Below are 15,477 nucleotides of genomic sequence, written 5' to 3'. Positions count from 1 at the left end.
TTTTCTTTTTAATCACACTCCCAAAATACATGCCCACTACCCTAGAAGTCGATTCACTGCTCTCTAGATCCAGTATCTACAGAAAAGAGCCACCATGCAAAAGGAGATCCAGGATCTGCAGAGGAGAGCCATCATGAAGGAGATCCAGGATCTGCAGACCAGAGCCGCTGTGCAAAAGGAGACCCAGGATCCACAGAGGAGAGCCACCTTGCAAAAGAAGATCCAGGATCTGCAGAGGAGAGCCACCATGAAAGAGATCCAGGATCTGCAGAGGAAAGCCATCATGAAGGAGATCCAGGATCCACAGAGGAGAGGCACCATGCAAAAGGAGATCCAGGATCTGCAGAGGAGAGCCATCATGAAAGAGATCCAGGATCCACAGAAGAGAGGCACCATGCAAAAGGAGATCCAGGATCCGCAGAGGAGAGCCATCATGAAGGAGATACAGGATCTGCAGACCAGAGCCGCTGTGCAAAAGGAGTCAGCATCCACAGAGGGGAGCCACCATGAAGGAGATCCAGGATCCACAGAGGAGAGCCATCATGAAGGAGACCCAGGATCCAGAGGAGAGCCACCATGCAGAAGTAGATCCAGGATTCACAGAGGAAGAACGCAATTATGCTGAGTCCCTATGGGTAACTTGTACCATGATTTTTATTCCTGAGTCATCTTGATTCTCCTGATCTCAGGTGGGTACAGACTGGTACTAGACCTCAAAGGGGAGCACACATTTGTGTCTAACATAATGTTCTGAATTGAGCCCCTCCAGCATTACCATCCCCCAGATATCAACTAGAGACTAACTGGCCTTATTGGACCTCAGCAATGCCTACTCACATGAGTCCATTTATCTCTGAAATAACTGCTTCTGATGTTTGAAAGAGTGGCCCTCTACTTTCAGTTCACAGTTCCCCCTTCCGTGTCCAGTCTGTCCCCAGAGTGGTTCGCAGGATTCTGGAACCCTTAGCGGGAAGGAGAGCCACCATGAAAGAGATCCAGGATCTGCAGAGGAAAGCCTTCATGAAGGAGATCCAGGATCCACAGAGGAGAGGCACCATGCAAAAGGAGATCCAGGATCTGCAGAGGAGAGCCATCATGAAAGAGATCCAGGATCCACAGAGGAGAGGCACCATGCAAAAGGAGATCCAGGATCTGCAGAGGAGAGCCTGATTGGACGATCGTCTCATCACCCACATTGACCCATTCTGATTTGATTTTATAGAAATATGTGAATATTTTTAGTCCATTTTTTTATTGTGCATTCATTATATTTAAAAGGAAAATTTACAAATAGTTTTACTCTCTTTCATGCCTAGTTCGAAAGACTTGGCAACGGCTACAGAGCTGTCAACTGACCCACTACTCGCAGGTTTGTCCCTCAAAGAAACACCCTCGAGGCCACAAACCTGTCAGAAAACGCATGAGCAGGCACGCTGAGACAAAAAAAGTCACCACTTACAAAAGCAGTGGTCCTCAAACTTGTGTATACCAAGCCCCACTTGGAAACAAAGTTTTGAAGTCGAGCTCCCTTAGTCATTGGGGTCACGGGAGAGGTCCTGGAGAGAGGGGAGGGGCGACAAAGCTCACCAAAGACATCATAGGGATAGCTGGGAGCAGGGAGCTTGCCAAGAGATGAAGAACTCCCATTCTTATACCTGTTCAGTTTCCCAGGAGAGTAAATGCAATATATATATTTTTTAAGTGGTCCCACCGAAGCCATTATTGGTCATTTAGTTTGTTGGTAGATATTAAGAGTACGACTTTCCAAATGAGGAAGATGGGTTGCTTATGTGGCAGCAGGATTGGGTGCGAGAAACCTCATGTCCCAGGTTGTTTTATTATGGAACTATGGAGTGGTGGGGGTTAGCATAGTTCCCTCTGAACAAGAGAACATCAGAAGCCTAGTTACTAAGCATGTGATGTACGGTGTAACGTGCACACCATCATCTTAGCAATTTACTTTTAATTCATTGCCACTGCCCCCTTATCTATTTCTCCCATTTGCCTTTCCCTCTTCCGTCATTCTATCCATTACTCTGGCACCCTTCTTCTTTTATCCCACCCTCATTCTCTTACACCTTTTCTGACTCCCTCCTTTGCTCTTTCTCTTGTTTACTCCTGGACCCTCTTGCACTCTCGCCTTTCTTATCACCTCAGATTCTGATATTTCATTATCCTTGTTACACATGTACATTTGTCTCATTTTTCACTCTGTGTGCCTCCCCTCTTTCTCCTGTTCTTTACTTGGCCTCCTGTTGTTTCTCCTCTCCATCCAACCATCCATTTTCTGATCTGTCTGCAATTATTCTCAATAGGGTGGCTTGACAGCTCCTTTCTCCTTTTAGTGTGGAGCGCGGAGCCATACCACCTTGTAAGGCACATGACACCTGTAACCCTTGCATTGCCTCCCACATCCTGTAACTAAGACACCTTCTTGAAACAGTGCCTCGATGCCCCCAGGCTGCTAGGCGCTTTACAAATACAAAATAAATAAATAAATACAATTTATGCAAATGTGTTGATTGCAAGACATGGGCGTGTGAGCAAGCACAAGTGACGGTTGAGCCCACTGTGAAAAGTTAACATTGCTGCGTCTATTATGATACTACTTACCACAGGTCCATTAAAGGTTCCTGGCTGCTTGCCTATTTGATGCTGCGCCAGACACTGCTTAGGCCCTGCCCCCAAATATTGTTTTGTAACATGTAAAGGGACTCTCCTCCCCCCTGCAATTCCTTAGCCCCACTTAAAGCACTGGGTTTACATTTCACTTGTGGCAGGTCCTAGTTGCCATTATGGGTGTACGAATAGTAGATTTAAGTATTCAAACGAATAGTTGGCCAAGTATTCGGCCGGAGCTGAATAGTCGCCTTTTTAAGAAATTTAGTTGTGTCGACAAAAAAAACACATTGGGCTTCATTACGATAGTGGCAATAAGGCAACAATGGTTCCAGTAGTGCTACCGGCGCCGTTGTTACCATGCCGCCACATTACGAGCAGGATTGTAGCAACGGTACCATTGTGGACAATACCGCTGATACAATCCTCCCCATTCCCATTGAGCCCTCACAGGGCTCAAATCGAAATGGTGACGCACCGGCTCTGGGTCCTGCGCAAGGGGATTTACAGGGCCTGCCAAGGTCGGAATGGCCCGGTAATTCCCCTTTCGCGGGACCCGGAGCCGTACCTGAGTTTGGGGGTAGCCATGCCCTTATTAAGGGCATGGGTACCTCCAACCTTGTAATGAGGCCCATTGTAAATTAAAAATACACTTTAATATATGTATATTCATTCTTTCTTGCATTTCATTTTTTGTTGTCTATGGAAGATGTTTATGTAAACAATGAAAGTAACAATTGATCGGAAAATAAACTGTTCAATAACAGCACAGTTTGTATTTTTGTGCATTCACAGGTGTTGCTTGTTGGGCAGCAGGGCTCGAGTAACTAGGACAAGCCCAAAAGTATAGTATACAATCGTTATGAGGGGAGATGCGGATGTGCCCATCTTTAGGCTTCGGCTCCAGCCAGGCACTCAAACACAAAAGGAGTGATTACATCATTTAGCCCTCTGCCGACGTGCTACTGAATGCAAACCTTTGGAATGCTAAAGCCATGCTTTCCACTTGCGGATGGGCACGATGCATTTGGAAAATGCCTTTTTCATTAACAGAAAGTATTTTTCTTTGCTTTTCTGGTGGGGTGTGTTTGTGGTCTTTTGTGGCATCGTCAAAGACCCCAGACAGAAATACATAGCGAATGCCCAGTCCTCCATGGTTCTCAGCTGACCCTGTAGGGAAGGGGCAGTGCTGATTTTCAGATCTTCCATTGGCACGTGCATGTTTGTTTTACTTATTTGTTTTGCTTGTACATCCATTTGGTCCAATGTCTCTAAATTTGAGCTCTTCGTCTTCATTACACAAATATCCCAATTTTTTTTTAACTCTAATACTGGGAGGAATGTTTATGCTGCCACATACTGGGGCATTTTGGTTAAAAGAAATATAGCCACGTTCTGTAATGTGTGACTTTTACACAATTTAAAGGGACTACTTTTGGCAACATGAGAAATTTGGAGAGCAGGAATTGTAATATGTATGTGAATATTACAAGCGCAGCTCTGCCACAGGCACACCTCCCACTGAGTCATGTTACTCGCTTTATAACCTTGGTCTACAGGCTGAACACAGTTCTTTGCTGCAGGCACATTACCTCCTGAGCTATTTTACTGAGGGTTTGAGCTTACTGGGATCTCTGCAAAAGCTATATTAATCCACTTAATTATATTGTATGGATTGGGGATTGGGGGGGATTGGAACCTGTAACTTTCAGATTTCTCACACATGTCATCTGCAAATCAATAAGCGGCTTAAGAAAATACCATTTTGCAAGATCGACGTCATAAACTTTTGTTTCTGGCTCAATGGTTTTCCACTGCACAATGCAGGGGAGTCGGGAGATCCCTTCAAACTACTGAGTGTTTTGCTTCAGCTCACCCCTGCCCAGCAGACCACCAGATGAAGGTCTGTCCCGCACATGAAGGGCAGCGACTTTCTCTGCACGTTCACACCTCTGCTCCGCCTGTACTGAACCACAAATTTGACTGCCACATGTGTGTAATGATCCTTTTTAGTTATACACGTGACACGCATGAATGATTCCAGGCATGCATTTAAAGCAGCGCTTAATGTATTTTGTAGGGTAAACTATTCAGCTTTGAGTGATAATTAATTATTCATCCAAGGCTAAATATCTCCTTTTGAGCCGTGATTTGGGCAAATACTTACTCGAAGCTGAATTTTGGTACACCCCTAGTCGTTATGCATGTTTGGGAAATAGATGTATGTCCCATAAGGTGAAAAGCTTGTCTTGAAATCGGGTTATGTATTTTGACTTTTGTAAACTGTTAGCATTGGGAAAATCAGGTATTTCCTAACTCTGACCCATTGCTTTTGTTCTTGGCAATGTACCTTCATAGGCAGGTATGACGAGCAGGCATATTTGCTGTGCCCTCCCCTCAACCCCCCTCCCTGAAGTGTGCACTTGGGTCTGGCCGGGCACCTTCATCAATGGACTCCATCCACTGTGGGAGAACTGAATACGGAGGGATGGGCTTGGAAATGTTGGAGCCTAGCTCCCTCTGGTGGGGAATTGAGGCAGCACACTTGAAGCCATCTATATTAAATTATCCTCGCATGCAGGCAGAAGACGGAAGTCGCCTCACTTACAGGGACGTCATTTCAGCAAAATGCCAAGCATAGCGGAAGTGAAATCGCACAACCCTTGTCTTCTGATTTGACCCCACCCTAAAGTGACATCAAGGGAAGTGATGGAACACTACCTTTCACCCCTTGACAAAACAGGAAGTGGCATCCCATAGCCTTGTTCCCAAGTACACTATGAAAAATATGGTTACAATATCACTATAAGGTGATATATATTTCACACAAGAATGGAGCACCATATGTATCGTTAATATCAGTGTGTATTGACCCATATTACCAAATTACTGTGAATGCAAGCAGATGTCCAAGGCCAAATGATAATGACGTGTTATTATGTAGAACTTTTGCTTAAGCGCTTTACATAGAACAAATATACATACAATATCACCCATCCTGTGTTGGTACTCATTTATCGACCTCAGAAGGATAAAAAGCTGAGTTGAGGTGTTTAAGAACAGACTAAATCAGTGACTCACCCCCTGAAGTGGGCCTGAAATAAACCTTTAATGAGTCTAGCAATTATTGCATAGAATTCCAGAAAGACAAATTATTTGTTATTCCTATTCTTTCTTATTTAGTGACACTGCTGAAAGTTTCACACTTGTGGAACCCCCTATTTTTTTAAGAGACCTGACCAAGAAAGCCAGCCACTCCAGAAACAAAGAGCCATATGTTGCTGGCCACAGCCCAGGAGCTTAAATACGTTACAAAAAAAGAAGAAAAAAAAATAAAAACTTGTTTTTATTATTTGGTTTAGGTAGCAAGGGAGAAAACTGGGGTAATTGTAATTGGTTATTTATAATGTGCTTAATACTCAGAGGTTTCTAGGCGTGAACCCGCGGATCGAACCTGTGTTGCTCTGTGTCGTCTTGCTTCCAAGGTGAGCACCTTGCCCCTGAGCTATCCTCCCTAGACTCCTGAGGTAGCAAGAAGACCTCAGTGGTCGCAGCTGCGATCCCTGGTGACCCCCAAATGATGTCCCTGCTCACTTACTAGTCGGGGCAGCTCGGCACTGGGTTTTGGAACTATAATACATTTGAAAACCGTGCAGGAAATGGGCCGGAACAAGACGGAGCGGCACTCTGGCAAAACCTGTCTTGCCGGAGTGCTGACCATGTGTTTCTCAGCATATTGATTTTTGCTGACTGCTGGTACTTCGTCTGCTCCATTGGTATTGCGGTGGCCAGTTCTATCTAGGCTATCTAGGCTATACGGCTATTTGGACCACGGCGTGGTCTCCCTACCTGTGTAATTCAGTCTAGATAGGGCGATTTTTGGTTTTTCCCACAGACGGTTGTCCAGGGCTCAAGTCGAGGGTACACACGGGGGGACGGAGTCCCCCACTTTATTCATCCCCCCAACTAAAATGAGAAACATTGAATGTCCTTTTTGAATGTAAGAATTAAAGCCAAACCGCAGTCATCAGGTTTGCAGGCCGGACACTTCACCACTGCACTATATAACCTGATGAGAAATAACAAGCAACAAAAGGTGAAATGTCCCATTTTGGTAATTCAAGTCCCAGGGAAAACATTTGTATTGGTTCTTGGAGTTTAAAACATGCACACCTTTTAACGTTTTCAAAATCACTATTAGAATTAAATTATCTTCTCTTGAATTGGGTGGGTGTTCATTTTATAAAAGGCAAATGCCGTTCGTCCTGTGCAATTTGGGTGGTTATGCAAACCCAATTTAATGAAATGTGCAAATTTCACCTTGATATGCTAATTTCTGGCGACGTCACATCCCATTGCATTTGTTGATGAGTCCCCCCACTTTAATTTTTAGGACTTGACCCCTGCGTTTATCCATAATTCAAACTGGTGCAGCACTAATGTGGTGGATATGAAGGGCACATGCCAAGAAAACAAGCTTAAGGTTTTATGTTTTGTATGTATTGTGGAGAGTGGCCTGCTAATGATGCTGTAGGCTAATATGTTCGGTGACAATGTCCTGTGTGGATGGCATGCAGTCACTACAATGCCGTCGATCCATGTGGCAACCATGATATTGTGTTCGCCCACTTTGGGGTGCAATGGCACAATCGGTTCGTATTATAACACATGGAAAAATCCAATATATGACAAGTGATCCAGAGTGATAAGGTGCATTTTTTATTGTGTTTTAGTGGTGCCGGCAAAATATACCAGTATTCTTCAAGTGTAAAAACATTTTCATGTTTGCTTGCTGTGCCCAAACATGTCCATTCTGGCTATGCCAATAGATGCCAGTATCCCTATGTAATACTCATATTTTCTTTTTCCCATAATGTCAGTAATTAAAATATAGGAAAACATGTCCATGCTGGCTGTGACAATATAGGCCAGTATCCCCACTAAACACTCATGTTGGCTTTGCCTATAATGGCAGTAAATATTATGTTCCGTTGTAAGAAAACATGTCCATACTGTCTGCACCAATGTAGGCAAAGATCCCCATGTAAGGACACTTATCATATTGGCTTTGCCTATTTTGCCAGTAAAAGCTGTAATCTTTCAGTTTGGAACCTACATACCACCCCCTACCCCTCCCCTCAATCAGCACTCCCCTTGCCTGCATTATTCACACTAATTCGTACACATCAGACAAATGCAGACCCATACCCACAGGGAAGCAAGACACATGCACTCATACATGCGTACAAATATACACATTCAGATACATATACAGACACACACACCAAATGCACATGATTGCTCAAAAACACAGCAGAGTCACTCTCAGTCATGGAGGGTCCTGGGCGCAGAGCGGCATGGTCCGGCACACATTTGGGACCAGGAGGGAGCCCCTCTTCGGCCAGCCCCATCACTCTGTCTCAACATAAGGTGCAGGTCAGACATGGCAACACAGCTGGCGGATCAAGGTCCAGGCCCGGGTGCTCTCATGGTCAGGGGATTGGCACAGAAAGCACACACAGCAGCAGCAGAGGCAGGCCTATGATGACGCTACAGTGCTGATATTGCCAGACTCTCACCAGCATTGGACAAGTGCAGATATGCTTGGCCGTTACTGCCTGCGTGATGAGTCTTTGTGAATTTCAAGCCACTATATTACCTGTTCACAGCGTCCGCTGATGGTCCAGCCAGAGGTACGGTGCCTTTCCAGAGCAGTGTGCAATGAGTGCGGCTGGAGGATTGCACTAATGGCAATCGCAGAGGAATCAATATGTGCTACCGTGGATCGCGGCGCTACATTCGCCGGCATGGGCAGGGGAGACCATCCTGCAATGCAGGAAGGGATCCGCTGTTTTTCGAAGATACCCAGAAAGGTAGGGTTGGAAATGTCTTGCGATCGGCCATGTTGAACACTGCCGAGAGATTATCGAGAAGGCGCTTCCTCGACAGGTCAGAAAACTCTTCCTCTGTAAGTCTGTAAGCCAAGACGACCTTCTGGGTCCCCTTCTAAAGTGGGCAAAGTCATATCTCACAGGGAGAAGTAAGGATCACAAAATGGGCAAGGGGGGAGGACGTTCTTAGGTAGACAGACATGGGTAGGCTCAAATGGGTGAACTAGCTCCCAGCAGAGGTGGCTGGGGCGTCAATCATACAATGAGGCAAGGCTCGACACACCGAGTGCCACATGCCCACCCACTGGATGGTGCGCTTCGCTAAAATCAGATGCACCAGAATAGGTACTTTCATTATATAGCCTTTTCTTCGGCCATCAGATTGTTACACATTGCTATAAGAGAAAGTTGGAAAGGAGGTGGTATAGAAGAGGACAGTGGCGTGCCCAGACTCTTTGGACTGGGGTGCCCCAGTGGGGCACCGACTTATGCAGGGGTGACAACTATAAACGAAAGGTTGATTACTCGTCATGCAGTTCAAATTAAAGTCCTGCCAGGTAATGATCATAGTTTAGGATAATGGGGTGGCACCTGGGGTGGCCAATCAGATTCCAGGGGTAGCACGCGCCACCCCAGGCCACTCCCTGCACCCGCCTATGGAAGAGGACTCTGGGTTGGGGAGTGACTGTAAAAGGAACCCATGGTCGACAGCGAGTACAAGCTTAGGAAGCAGAATGAGATGGGGTCTTGGATAGAGCTGCCCCATGCCAGCAGATATCTCCCTCTTGCCCCACACTGACTACCAAAGCCCCCCCGTCCCTTGGTTCTCAGTCTAATACACATATCTACCTGGGGAGTCCGGTGCCAAAGTTAGAGAGGGGGGAGCCTAAGAGCAGCACTGCCAGGTGGATGGCTCCCTCATTACCCTACATTCATAAGGCTTCGGGAATGACACGTACATTTAGATTTCGGGGAGGACCCTTAACCCAGGGTAATAAGGCAAGCGAGTATTGAACCGTGAAATGAGCTACAGCAGTAGTAATACTCTTCTCTGCCACAAAATAAGGGACATCCATGCAAATAAAAAAGCGTTTTGTCCACCGCACCTTAACCATAATCAGCTAAACCACAATCCGCACTACAACACATAAGGCCTCATTACGAGGTCGGCGTAACCCACCCATGCTACCGGGGAGTTGCCGCCGACCTTGTCATACTGTTTATGCCACCTTATATCCCGTTGCCACAGGGATGTCGCAGGCTTTTGCTTTAAAACAAGAAAAAAGGACTTTGTAAAAACACAAACCCGGTATCTGGAAACAGTCATAATTTTAGAGGCACTTCAAATTCCCCTCATTCATGGCTTTCCATTACAGGAATGCCCCACTGACATCGTATTTTTGAGCTTGAAAAGAAATAATGTAATACTGCACACCAACCACTAGATGTCGGCTTATGCAAAGCATGTGAATCTAAGCAGATAAAAGCAACAGAAAGACAATTACTGAAAGGTAAAAGAATTGGAGTTGTATATGTAAATTATAAAATGTGTTTTTATGGATTTGAATAATTCAGAAATGAGGAGAAATGTTCTTGTTGAGTGATCTAAATGCCTCGACATCCCACATCAAACCTGCTCATAAGTTAGCATTAAGTGTTGGGGATAAGAAGGGATTGCTAGATGTGTGCATCAGCGATGAACTGGCTCATGGTCAAGATGGAATCTTGGGCTGTGGGGAGCACTGGAGATTGGATCATGGATAGTTTCTGCTCCCACTAATTAACAGGACTCAGTCCATTTGACACCTGGTGGAACCCCTATGACCCCTTTGATTACAGTCTGAACATGGGTGCTCCTTTAACCGCCCCCGCCCCCAGTAATCAGCCAACACTGAGGATGGCTCAACACCTAGAATTATTGGACTGTGCCTTTGCATTGATTCCTCTTGAGGTATAAAACCCCTCCTGAAAATGTTCCTGTATGTCTTTGTAGGAGGTTCCCATTAGAGCGGCATGCAGTAGCTCAGGTGCGAACACAAGACACTCTCCAAGCTCCTAACTCCCAACCTAAGCGATCTCTGCTGGCTGCCTGTGATCGCCCACCTCAAAGACAAGTTTGGCACAATGGTCCCCAAAGCCGGCCACGTTTGTGGCCAACTGCATTTGCAATAAAGATTGGTGTACGGAGAGACCTATATCTTTCTGCCTTTGCCCGTGACACGGTGTGCACCAGACCCGGGGTCGTGTTAGAGTTTTCTCTTTTGGTATTTATATGGCATCTCAGACTCGTCCTGTGCCGACCCTAGCACCAGCAAGTGTTGGGTCCCACAAGGCTCCTGCACTGCCCCCACCCTCTACAACCACTTCACGAGGCCCCTGTTTAAAATCCTCAATTCCCTGGGCATCTCATACACAAACTATGCGGATGACACACAGGAACTTATCCCCCTCTCAGGTGATTACGCATCTGACCAGAATACATTTAACTCCATCTACTCAACAGTTCCAACCTGGATGGCAGAAAACTAGCTCTGCCTTAATAGTGACAAAACTGAGCTCCTGCTGGTTGGCTCGCCATCCACCCTGAACAAGTTGAGCAAATAGTACTTCTCCTTCGTCATTGACAATAGCCCAATCAGTGTATCACCGTCCATCAAAACCCAGGTGTGGTTCTAGAACCTGATATGACCATGAACAAACAGGTCAATGCCATAGCCTCCACGTCTGCCTATTACTCCAAACTTATCAATGCTATCCGACCCCTCTTGTCCCAACAAAACTGCCTCACCATCGCCAGGGCCACCATTGGCTCTCGAGGATCGATTATTGCCTTACTCAATGGCACCTCTGCCAAGAATATCGCGAAACACCAAATTGTTCAAAATAACGCACTCAGAGCCGCCTCAGGCCTCTCGCGTAAAGAGCACATCTCTGAGCTCAGAAGACAAGTCCACTGGCTTCCTGTTAAACAAAGAATCATCTTCAAAGCCCTGGCCCTGACTCACAAATGTCTCCATGACCTTGCTCCTCCTTACCTAACATGTAGGATTACCAAGTCCTCCACTCACAAACCATCCAGATCACAGTACTCTACCCTCCTGTCTATCCCCAGGACTCACAAAGTTCATGCGGGCGGCTCCAGCTTCCCATCAGTTGCCCCTACCATCTGGAATGCGCTCCGTCCCCACCTCAGAGCCATTGAATCCCACACTGTCTTCCGTAAAGCCATCAAGACCAACCTTTTTGTTTGATATGTTAGAACCTGCAATATACTGTAACATGTAACTACCTAAATGTGATTACGTTCTTTCTAGGGCGGCTTCTTTGTAACCCTTAAGTAAGCCTCCTTAAGCTCTGAGTCAGCGCCTCGATGTCTGCGGGCTGTTTGTGCGCTCTACAAATAAAAATAAATAAATCTAAAGTAGACATGCACCATTCTAGGGTGAGGGGGGGTTGATCGAATGTAAAAATAACTCGTATGACAACAATGTGAGAATAATTGTTACATTGACCTCTAAAATCTGCCTATCTTCTCACCCCACAGGAGAAGGAAGAGAAGGATGAGCCTTTGTCGCAAGAGTCCTCGGAAGAGGAGGAAGAGGAGCAGTAAAGCTGGCTGGACTCGCGCTACCTCACTATCCAACAAACCAACTGCTGGTCAACCTCTGGACGGAACAAATCCCTGTGTCCCTCCCCCAACACCATCATCATTACCAGTGTCTTCCCTGCCTCCCCCCAACGTGGGTCGCATTCCTCATCCCAGCGTCCTTCCATGCCCCCACTCACACTCAAGACCTGCAACAACACCAGACGGAAAACAGGACATAAACCCAGGGGGTTAGGGAGGGTGCCCTCTAGGGCAGTGTGGTTGTCCAAATGCAAAATGATGTTTGTTGTAAAAGGGCAGATTTTTTTTCTTTTAAATACCGGACGAGGTTATAATTTAACCTAGCGTGTAATATAGGGCTTTTTTATCATTTGCTTCTGGTAAGCAAGCCGTTCAGAGGGCTACATGGTCTCAAGTTGCTTTGGTGCCAACAACCTCACTGTGGTTAGACTGGTTAAGGGTGGAGCATATTTCCTTCTCGGCTTTAGGGCTTTTTCTACCTTTTATGGGGGACACAGGTGCTGCGAACCCTGATCTCGGCACATCCTGGGTGTTTGTTTTGTCTCCAATAGCCACCATCCCTCCCCTAGTCATCCCCAAAAGAGGCTATTGCGGCTCAGTTTGCTAATGGTCGTGGTGTTCAAGGCCAGTGGAGTAACTTTGCTGAAAATGTTGTGGGGTGGGCATGACATCTGAAGAAAAGGTGCCCCCGCCAAATGAACATGGTGTGCCATGAAAGTTGGGGAGGACAAACACCCCTGCCCCACCCCTAAAATGATGCCCATGGTCAAGGCCTACCACAGCCCATAGTGTCAACTTCTGCTCCTTGAAAAGGATGGGAGCTGAAAGGTTATCCCCCCTGCCCATTCAAACTCTCCTCTATTTGATCATTCCTTAACCTATCCTTTCATCATTTATTATATGCCTTTATCCCCCAATCAAACATGGGCTGATTCTAAACCCCAACCTAAGCTGGACCGCTCCATCCCACATCGCAAACATCTCGTTTTGCAGTTTATAACCTCACACAACGACCATGCTCGGGTCCCGCCATCCTGACCCATTCTTCTGCAAGATTCAGCACACTCCGATCCCACACCCACCCTCAAGGAATCCATTCTGATCCACCCCACACTCCATGTGCTGCCGGGGGGTAACACTGCCTTTATTTCCCAATGACTGTGCACAGTGCTTGCACCAATACCCTAATCTGCACAGTCTCCCTGGGTGATGGCTTACACGTTCTGCGTCGGTGCATGCCCACCCTGTCGCTCCATGCCCCGCTCGAAGCGGTGGAGCCGCATGAGGAACCACATCACGGTCAAAGACGCCAGACTCCTAAGAGCCCTATGGTGGAATTGGGTTCCACGCCAGACGTCCAACCGGTGGCTTTTGCTAGCTTTGTAGCCGTTAGACCCCGATTCCACCTGAATAGCCGTCTACCCAGTGTGCAAACTCCCTTGCCACAGGTCCCTGGTGCTGCGGCACCCACGCCTCTTGATTCCATTTCTGTCACTGTAGCCACGCCCCTTCCCCTGTAATCTGCTGCTTTCCTCTGTGGCTACCCAGAGCAGGCACTGCCTCCACCGAGGGACTTTACCGACCGTGGGTTCAACTCTTTGAACCCTTACAGTTTTTATGTGCAAACTTCTGTTGTTACTGGTTTTAATTGTTTTTTTAGTTTATGGTTCCATTCACAACTACCTCTGGTTACTGTTTATTTCATGTTCAAATCCACAGATATCAATAAACTATTTACATGTGTGCTGCTCTAGCTGCTTGTGATCACTTATTGCGTTTTCACAGTGTTCTGGGCGCATGAGTGATGAGAAAGTTTCCTTAGTAAGTGCTTTGTTTATTAAATCACACAACATAATGGGCCTCATTACGACCCAGGCGTTAAGGGGTTAACGGCGAGGTAAAAGGTGGCGGCGCCGTTAACCCCTTACCATCTAATTACGAGGTCCCTTTGCGGGTCCCCACCTTAACGGCTGGTTTAACAAGCCATTAAGGAAGGAACCCGCAAAGGGACTTTTGAGGTAATTACGGTACCGCAATTTGCGGTACCGTAATTACCGCCTTCCCCATTCCCATTGAGCCCTATGGGGCAAAAATGGGAATGGGGAAGGGCCAATGGTGAATGGGGAATTACCGCCCGCCAACGTTGGAATGGGGCGGTAATTCCACCATCCACCATGGCGCAATCGTTAAAATACTGGCGTCAACCATGGCGCTAATAGCGCCATGGTTAACGCCTTGGTCGTAATGACCCCCAATGTGTGACCAATATTATGAACTGACACCAAATCTTAAACTATCCAATCCAGTGAAAGCACCCAGAGCGTTGCAGGTCACATATTATACCAGTAGGGTATGCACCTGTGGCTCGGCAGATGTTTTGGCCTAACATTTCCATCAGCACTATCCAGTGTAGTCATTAGCAAGGGATCATGAGAGTTGTAGTCCAAAACAACTGAAGTGCTGCAGGTTGAAGACCCTGAAGCTAAAGCGTTGTCTGAAGGTGGTTGTTCTAAACGTGGCTAGTGACCAAACCGAGAACTGTGCAACCAGGGGGTCTTGCTTTCGAGTCTTGCCTGTGCTTCGCAAGCAAAGTGAGTGCCCAGAGCGAAAATACTCTATCCCTATGCCCTAGTCCATTGTGTGGAAACATTTTGAGCCCTTAGAATGTGTAGGTTCAGAGCCTATTTAGAAGCGGTACAAGCCAAAGCGGCGTGAGAGAGACGTTGCCCGCTAAGATCAGCATACCCGGCTTGCCCTTAGCGGATCTGTCTCAACTCATTTTACAGCACATCTTTGGAAGAATAGTACCCCATGTGGTATTGGTGCATTGGATAATACCGTGGCAAAAGCCATAGGCAGTAAATCCACCCACATGCATTTTTCCCAAGCAACGCGCAAAAAAACAAACACTTGCCCGAGTGACACAGACACCTGCCGGTGAAGGGTGGGGCTGATGAGCTGGTAGGGGTGGGGGGGGGGGGGGTTTGCTGCCGTTTCTGGACCCAGAGGGCGTTGCAGGGAGGATCCCCGGCTCCCCTATCCTAACCCAGTCATGTGGCAGAGGCTTGTCACATAAAGCACATCCATCATCCAGACCCTTTAAGGGGCCTTCCTGATATAGAGATACCCGTTAGCACCTTCCTCGCTGTGGTTAGTGAATCTACAAGTCATGCAGGGTCCCAAAATGGCACTGTCCCCCACATTACCAGTCCCTGGCAGTCTAGAAAGAATGCCTAGTATGGGACTGTGGCGAGCGCTGTGATCAGAAATGTCCAAAAGTATGAAGAAAAGAGGTGTGTCTGTGTGGGGTGTGGGGTGTGGGTGTGTGTGTGTGTGTGT

The 15,477-nt window shown here is 46.8% G+C and overlaps 1 protein-coding gene across 2 annotated transcripts in view; it reads left to right on the top strand.

Annotated features, from left to right (window-relative positions):
- HMGA1 (high mobility group AT-hook 1) overlaps positions 1-13,891 on the top strand; it is a 109,500-nt gene extending 95,609 nt beyond the window's left edge. For both annotated transcript variants that reach the window (XM_069633514.1, XM_069633513.1), the window contains one exon: positions 12,055-13,891. In XM_069633514.1, the coding sequence (XP_069489615.1) occupies positions 12,055-12,120 (66 nt within the window). In that variant the 3' untranslated portion in view covers positions 12,121-13,891. The remainder of the gene's footprint in view (positions 1-12,054) is intronic.
- The last annotated feature ends 1,586 nt before the right edge of the window (positions 13,892-15,477 follow it).

The sequence above is a fragment of the Ambystoma mexicanum genome, chromosome 13 (genome assembly GCF_040938575.1).
Source record: "Ambystoma mexicanum isolate Mex_15411 chromosome 13, UKY_AmexF1_1, whole genome shotgun sequence".
Lineage (NCBI taxonomy): Eukaryota > Metazoa > Chordata > Amphibia > Caudata > Ambystomatidae > Ambystoma > Ambystoma mexicanum.
This window is presented reverse-complemented; position numbering and strand designations above follow the sequence as displayed.